Source organism: Schistocerca gregaria, unplaced genomic scaffold, assembly GCF_023897955.1.
Source record: "Schistocerca gregaria isolate iqSchGreg1 unplaced genomic scaffold, iqSchGreg1.2 ptg000716l, whole genome shotgun sequence".
Classification (NCBI taxonomy): domain Eukaryota; kingdom Metazoa; phylum Arthropoda; class Insecta; order Orthoptera; family Acrididae; genus Schistocerca; species Schistocerca gregaria.
In genome coordinates, this window is record NW_026062094.1 from 42,345 (window position 1) to 50,762 (window position 8,418).

At 55.8% G+C, this 8,418-nt stretch overlaps 1 protein-coding gene across 2 annotated transcripts; it reads right to left on the reverse strand.

Moving 5' to 3' along the window:
• Positions 1-315: 315 nt before the first annotated feature.
• Positions 316-2,384, reverse strand: LOC126320357 (leishmanolysin homolog). 2 transcript variants are annotated; one of them, XM_049993788.1, is made up of 2 exons: positions 1,931-2,384; positions 316-1,863 (listed from the first exon to the last, which is right to left on the reverse strand). In XM_049993788.1, exons 1-2 carry the CDS (start codon positions 2,371-2,373, stop codon positions 426-428), a joined length of 1,881 nt encoding a protein of 626 aa, XP_049849745.1. In that variant the 5' UTR covers positions 2,374-2,384; the 3' UTR covers positions 316-425. The 2 variants fall into 2 exon arrangements, with proteins under 2 accessions (XP_049849745.1, XP_049849746.1); XM_049993789.1 differs by having other exon boundaries at positions 426-1,848; positions 1,931-2,360.
• Between the last annotated feature and the right edge of the window lie 6,034 nt (positions 2,385-8,418).

Below are 8,418 nucleotides of genomic sequence, written 5' to 3' on the forward strand. Positions count from 1 at the left end.
ACAAGGTGGACGGCATGTACAAGAAGGAGACCATCGGCTCGTCGTCTCTCTTCCCGAAACTCCTCAAATCCCTGAAACACCTCAAGACCTTCTTCAAGACCTTCACCTTCGCCGAACCCCGGTCGCTCCTGTGGGAGGGCGTCGCCGAGTTTCTCGTCAACAACTCCGCCGGCGCCCTCGAGCTGTGGAAGCGCAGCCTCGACCTCGCCTGCAAGTACGGCATGCTCTACGACCAGGGCATGGCGCTCTACCGCATAGGCAGTTGTACCGATGTGAAAGACACAAAAAACATCATAGAAAAAAAACTGGCCTCTCACGACAGAGCACTGGACATCTTCACCGAAATCGGCGCCGTTTACACCGAACTATTGCTTCAGTGAACGTGCGTGCGGGGTCAGTTTTTGGCGACAAACGTATTTGTGTGTCTAGTTGAAATAGTACTTCAACACTAAAACAATAAAGGTGATAATGATTGCGCCGACCGCAATCACTGTAATCACGTTGTCTTCTGCCCACCACTGTGCTCTTGTCAGAAACCCGGCGTTCAGCATGGGCTCGAATGCCTGCGCCAGTATGTCGCTCCTGCCGTACGGGTCTATGTACAGTACGTCGAACTTCCGGTGACGGACCAGTCTTTTCCTCCAGACCTCCGCGTTTGGGAGCGAGAACACGAGTTTGCCGTTGCCCACCGGCCCCACGTATTGGCACGGGCCACCGATGTCCAGGCGGCCGTCCGGCGAAAGCTCCGACCCCGTGATGACAACGTTCGTGCTTGGAGGCGCCTTCTTGGGATTCACGTCGGTCAAGCTCGGCCACACGTCGATGTCCTGCCCCGAGCAGAGCGCACTTCGGTCCTCCGAGCAAGAGATGTACCCGACGTCCGCGAGTCTCTGATTGTTCAACGACTCGCAGGAGAAGTAGTTCTTGTTGTACTCGATCATGACTCTTCTATCCGACGTACAGACCGCATTTCGACACGTCAATATGCCTGTGCTCCCCTTCGCACTCGGAATGTACGACTCTATACACACCGAGTGAGTTTCCGAAGGCCCCGTCTCCGTGATGCGATCCCCCTCGCTGCAGGAGTAAAACGGCTTGTAATATCGACACCCCTCTCCAATCAAATACGAATTCGAGTCCTCAACGCACGGCCCGTATCCACCCAGCGTCTTAGCACACCTCACGACCCCGAGCGTGCTGCACGAATAGCTCGCCGGCCACGCGCTACACCCGAACGTCGTGGCCATCTTGCACCCCGCCTTCGCACCCCACACCAACGCGTCCAACCTCGCGCCCGTGTATCGGTACCACCCCAGGTCCTCCAGCGCCGCTATCGTCAGTCTGGTCACCCTGGCCTCAGGACCCGCGTCCCCTATCATGTACTCGTCCAAGTACATCGACTTCTCCCAGTGGGAAGAAAACGTCCCCTCCTCCCCGTTGTCCTCCAAGAACGCGCCAGGCAAGTTCGCGCAGCCAAAATGGTCCTTCACGAACTTCAACACCCTCTTCGACTTGATGTACATCACGCTCTGCTTGGGCTGGCCGCCCCCTATCCTGTGATAATTTCCAACTATCTCCCTCTCCTCAAAACACTGCACGTTGAATCCCAGCAGGTGCGTCACCTCGTGCAAAAACGTCAAGGCTATGTAATCGGACCTGGGGAAGTCCCCGTCCTCGCTCACGAACAACGTGTCCGGGTTCAAGTTCACCCACCCAAGCATGGGCCTCCCGTCTATCTCTCCCTTGTCAACCATCATGGAATAGGCCTCCACCCCCTTCATGCTTATCCCCATCGCCGTCACAATCACAATAAAATTCGCCTCCCTCGACTTGTTCGCAAACCCCTCGCTAAACTGTATGTAACTGCATTTTTCTTAATTCCCTCTCTTCCCACAAAAAAAAACACAATGCTTAACTTTCAACTGCGTACACATCACTTTCAAGTTCGATCGGCCTTTCCAGAACCCTGGCGTTGATCCTGTCTCTCTTCACGTTCAGCAGGCTCGACAGGTACATCAGCGCCCTGTTCAACACACCCACCACCTCCGTCCTCCTTTCGAGCCCCTGAGACGTTAGAGCGTTGGAACTGAGCCACAGCTTGGCGAGGCCACTATCAAGGTCCTCTTGCGCCAGCAAATACAGTGGCAAAATCCTCAGAGGCATCCACTCCTTCTCCTCGTTGCCGTCGCTGCTTTGACCTAAATCCATGTACTTTTGCTTCGAAACCTCGCCACTCCTGGTCGTTGCGTCTTGCCAGGATCTTTCCCGGTGCTCCCTCCTAAGAGTGTCGTGGATGCATACGTGTCCGGACGCCATCTCCCCACAACACAAACATATTGTCAAAAGCGCGCCCAACAATACGCTCGTCTGCATCCTACAGCACAAATTGCAAACCAGTTGTACAAACTGTCTCATTCGTGTACTAATAAAAAAAAAAAAAAAGAAGAAGCCTTGTGTGCGATTCAATCTAAAACCCCTCCCTCACAGCCATGCTACACGGCTCCACTCTACGCCACGCCTACGCATCACCTCTCCAACACAAACATGCAATCGTCTCCACCTCCCAGCCAGCCCTCTCAACCCTCTGAGTAAGCATGTCCCCCTCATATGCGGCTAGCCACACTCCCCACCCCTCTCTAACCCTCTTCCCCCATCAAAACCACCAACCGCACCCCCCACCCGCGAATCACAAGGTACAAATCTAAACACAAGCCGCGCCCCTCGAAGACTCAACGGCTAGCCTAACTTTTTCTCAAACTTCAGAAGGTGCCACGCCTTTGACGCCCTCCTCGCCTCCGGGCTCTCTTCCAAGCTGAGCGTATCCGCATCTCAACTCGAACTGTTGCGAACCAGACTCTCCGCGCCCTCCTCCGCCGGCTCCCGCGTCTCGCTCTCGACCGACTCCCTCCTCAACGCGACCCCTTCTCTCCCTCCACCCGCACCCGCCTCTGATCCCCCCGAGCCCACCGCTCAGCCCCTCGCCGCCCCCGCACATCTCCAGATAACCAGAATTAGGCGCTGGTGCGTCAAAGTCACCCCCTCCCCCAGCGCCCACGGAAACTTTCACGTCTACGTTGTCGGACTCAAGCAGCTTCCCTCCGGCCCCGACGTCCCCTGGACCACTACCGCCATCGTCGAACGCGTCTCGTCCGACCTCCTCCGCACCAAAAGCGGGCGCCTCTACCTCTTGGTCGGACCAATCGACCCGGCCCATTGCAGGGAATACGGCGTCTTCCTTTCTCCAGAGACCGCCGAAAAATTCCAGCACGGATTCCCCGCCGACTGGAAAACCTGCTGCCAACTCGAACTCGCGGCGAACCAAAGGGCCAAAACCATGCAAGACACAGGAAAAAAAAAAAAAAAAAAACGCTCCCCCCATCGCCCTCGAGTTCTCAACACCCCGCCGAACTCGACACAACCCCCTACCCGGAACGTGACTCCCATGACCGCGAAACGTGGCACCAACCTAACGCCCCAAGCTCCCCGCCAACCGCCGGCGAAGACCTCCTCACCCCCCCCCCTGCCCTATTCTCTCAAATCAAAATCTCCCACACACAAACCACACACACACCCCCCACCCTCCGGCGACCTCCACTCGAACCAACCCAACCCTCCCTCTTCCACCGCCTCGGCCACTCGCCGGCGACCCCCCAACTCCCAAAAACCCACCGTCAAGGTCGTCTACATGGAATACGACGACGTCGACGTCTCCTCCGAAGACGATGACCTGTTCGACGAGGAATACGTTGCTAATTCCAGCGACGACGACGACGACGACATCAGCGATCACAACTCCAGCGACGACGACAACCACGTCAACAACTCGGAAGACGACCCTCTCGACCAACCCTCCCCCCCCCCGCGACTACGACCACCACCTCTACCACACCGCTCGAACCCCCCGTCCCAACAAACCCCTCCCCACCAGCAAAAACAGGCAACCCGACCGTCGACCCGCTCTAAATCGATCCCCTACCCGCCCCGACAACCGCTCCGAACTCCACACCCTCTCCGATATCGAGGCGTGGGAAGAAGAACACGCAGAAGAAAACGAAGAACCAACCGACGACTCAGACCTCTACGACATCGAACTCGAAAAAAAAATCCTCCTCGACGATATCAACCCAAAATCCACCCCACATCAGGTCAATAACAGCATCGAGGACTTCATCGAGTTCACCTCCGGCGACGAAAGCGTCCCTGAAGAAGCCAAGTCCCTCGACCTCTTCAAACGCGTCTCTTCCCGCAACAAACGCCCCCGGCAAACGGAGCCTAACCACGAAAAAAAACGCAAACTCAATCACCAACCACCCCCTTACCCTCTCACCAAAGAACCACCAAAATACCCCCCCCCCAAACCACCCATTCCCCCCCCCTGCAAAGCCATCGTCATCGACGACAAACCCGTATTCACTGACTCCTCTAACTGCAACAAGTTCAAACTCCTAGCCGACCTAGATTGCTCCATCACACCCCACCCCCCCCTACCCGGAACCCCCCCCTCTCGCCCACCACTCTCCCCAACCCCAAAACCCTCTCACCTCCATCCCGCCCTCCCTGCAACCCCCCGTCCAGCAAAAACCCCCCTATCACTCCGACAACTGGTCCAAAGCCCAAATCGACAACTCGGCAAAGCCTGCATGTCTGCAGACCCCATCTCCATCTCCTACTACCAAGACCTGGCCAAATCCGTCCCCGGAAAAACCGCCGCCGAAGTCCGCCAAAAACTCACTCACGTCAAAGAAGCCAAGTTCGCTCTAAACGACCAACTCTCCAACCATCTCACCTCCTCCAAACCCGCCCTACTCTCCGGATCTCCACTCACCATGGAAGCCGACATGCGCCTCTTGAAAAACCGAAAGAAACTCCGCCTCGCCATCGAGGCCGAACAAACCTCTAACCGCCACCACGACATCTTCAAAAGCCCCTCCTTCAAAAACTCGTTCTCTTCCGCCCCTATCGACACCCCCACCGCCGCCTCTCTGCTCGACGACCTCAACGGCGACCTCGACCTGCCCCCCCCCCCCCTCCCAATCGACCCCCCCAACTCCCCTTCCAAATCGCCCCTCGACTCCCGGAAAACGACGACTACCTCAAAGAAATCACCGAGGTCGACCGCGACCTGCGTGACAAATACCTCTATCGACTCACCAAAATGCGCGGCAAGCCCGACAAGCCGCTCCCCACCTCCAAAAAACCTAAACCCCCCCACCGCGCTCAGCGAGCGCTGCAGACTCAAGAAAACTTCCAAGAAGCCGTCACGCTCATCCGAAAACTGGAAACGTTCGCCCAAGTCAAAAGAGCCAAGCAAGAGGCTCTCGACGAAGAAGATCCAGAAAACGACGCGCCTGACGGGTTCGCCTCCCAATTCCAAGAAAATCAGACCACAACGACCAACACTACTACGAATAACTGTGGCCTCTCTCTTTTTTTTTTTTTTTTTTTCTCGCTTGTGCACGCTCATTCTCTGGTCCATGAACCCCACGCAATTCACCCTTTTTTGCGGAGAGCTCGCCTGCCACTCCATGTGCGGCGTCCTCCTCCGCATGCTCCTCTCCTTCTTCCTCGCTGGCACCTCCACCACCCTGTCCAATAAAGAGGGCGGACCCATCGGATCCGATTTCATCGCAAACGTTCTCGGCCAAATCACCTTTCGCCTCGTTTCCGGCACCCACCTCAAAAACACCAAACCCCGCCTCCACGACTGTATTCTCATCGGGTTCTGCGGAAGCCTCACCACGTTCAGCAGCTGGCAACTTCAAACCAACCTCCTATTTATCGAAAACAAAATCACTGATGGCCTACTTTCTATATTCTGCGGCCTTTCCACCTTCTGCATCTCCCACACTTTCGGCCGTCACCTCGCAACACACTGCCTCTCTCCGCCCCCTCTTCCCCAACACCTGACCCGACTCGCGACCCCCGTCCACCACAGGCCAAACAACGCAAACTCCACCTCCTACTGGGACGCCTCAACCGACTCCTACCTCCAATCCTTTCTCGGCATCGCCCTGTGGACCACCTTTCTCGCCCTCACCTGCTCCGTGCGCCCCTCTCGCGACTGGACTTTTCCCCCCACCCTCGCTCCGTTCGGCGCCGGACTCCGCGGGGTCCATCACCCGCAACAACGTAAACTGGTCTCGATTCAAGCCCTGGACGCTCCTCGTCAACCTGTCCGGCGTCGCGCTCGCCGGCGCGCTAAACCTCCTGGACGCCCTGAACATCACACCCATCCAACGATCCGCCATACACGCCCTAATCGTGGGCTTCTGCGGCGCCCTCACGACGAACTCCACCTTTCATATCCGAACTCCACTCTATGCTCATCCCCTACGCCTACGTCTACTGCTTCACCTCTATCGCCTGCTCCCAGGCCATCCTCTTCATTCTCGACTCTATTCCCCCAACCCTCAAACGATGACGCGGCCGCAGCAACCAGACCCCTTCAACCAACCTGTCTTTCTACCTCCGCAACCGCACCGCGCTCATCGCTCTTCCTAATGCAATTCTCTATCTCGAACAACACCTCCGTCTCCGCAATCAACCACGGCGAACTCGATAACGTCTTGTAGTACTTGCAAATCACCTCCTTCAACGTCCAATAATAAAATATAAACGCTCCTGCACACCTTCTCTACCATCTTCCTCCCCAAACTCTCCGAACACATGCTCTTCAACATCTTCCCCTCCACCTTCCTCAATACCGCCTTGTAAGAACTCGAAAAATGCCTCAAAATCCCCTCCACGTACTCGTGCTTCGCCACCCGGGGACTTCGTGAACCCAATCTTCATGTGGTTCTTGACGAACGCCACCAAAAGCTCGAACTCCCCCCTTCACCACCTCCTCGCACAACTGCTCAATGCACGAGTCCCGCGTCAGTCGAAAATACACACGCGAGACAGATGTGCCCCCTGAACTCCCTGATCCCGTCGTATATCACCTGATAATTGTTCAACACAAAAACCAAATTCTCGCGATAATCGCCAAACGTCATGCCAATCTTCCAATCAACTTCTCAATCTCGTCCCTCAAAGACGACAACTTCCCCTCCAAAAAACAACCCCTCAAAGCCTCCGGCCACTCGGCGCTCAACTTCAAATAACACCTCACACACGCGAGACAGATCCGTCGCCGAGTGCACCTTCGCCCTCTCCGAACCCCTAAACGCCTCCAACTGCATCGCGGACACCGACTGTATGTTCTCTTCAAACACTACCCGGCTCCTGGACAATGCCGCATCCATCAGCCTCGTAAAGTGCGCGCTCAAATACCCACCATACCTCCCCTCCCTCGCCGCCCAGTCCTATCCTCTTCCAAATCACCACCACCACTATCATCATCCCCACCAAATCAAACGAACTCTCAATGTAACCCCTGAAAAAACGGGTCAACAAACGACTCGCCCCCCGAAAATATCGCCTCTTCCATGCCCTCTGACACCCCCAACACCTCGTAACTGAACCTCGCCTCCCTCCACACGTCCCTCTCAAACTCCGCCGTCACCCGCTGAAACAACGACTCAAAGCAACACGTCTGCCTCGACCCGCCCCTAAACTCCTCCGCCACCACCTCCTCCCTCAAAATGTCTATGCGATCGCTCAAACTATACTCGCTCAACCCTCTGCTCTCCTGGTCTCCCTCAGCCTCGAACCCCACCGCCCTCAACAAAGACGCAATCTTTTGACTTGCAACCGTTATCAAACCCCTCCTCGCCGCGCCCTCCGCCCTACCTGCCATACCCCCGTAATCCCTGTACTTCCTGTAATACAGCTCCCTAGCCTGACTCGCGTACTCCATCGCGATCTCATGTGCCTCCTCTCGCCAATTCTCATTCAAAAACCTCGGCAAAAACTCGAAGCGGCTCACCAACTCCTGCGCCTTTCTCAAATCTTCAAAACTGTCAAACGGCACCCCGATACACTGATTCATCCACCTAGCTATCTTCCTACTGTTGAAATCCGTCATCTCGGCATACCGCGACTCGTATTCCGCAATCACCTTCGCCCCCTCGATGTCTCTGTACTGATTATACGTGTTCAGGTGGCGGCGGTACTCCTTCAAATACTCTACGTACTCCTCGCCAACCTCCGACTCCAACAACGACTTCTTGACGTTCTCGGTCAACAACAGGCAGTTTATCAGAGAACTGAGACTCTCTTCGAACTTTCGGTTGACGCTCAATAACACGACTTTTTAACGCCGCCTTATGCTGGAGCAATTCAATTTGGCCCGCCGCCAAGCCAATACTCTCCCGAAAGCGCCCCAATGTCTCTCCAATTCTCGACACCGTGCTCTCCATTTCAGACGTCCTCCTGTAAAAATCAACCAAATTCTCACCCTCTGAAACGTCTGAAACAACCCGTTAAAAATCGCCCAAATCAAGCCCCAACGCACAAAACCCCCGTACACTCCAAAAC

Coding starts and splice junctions, on each gene's coding strand:
- LOC126320357 (XM_049993788.1), bottom strand. CDS start 2,373: ATGCAGACGAGCGTATTGTTGGGCGCGCTTTTGACAATATGTTTGTGT. Junction 1,864..1,930: donor ATCGAACTTGAAAGTGATGT/GTACGCAGTTGA, acceptor AGAAAAATGCAG/TTACATACAGTTTAGCGAGG.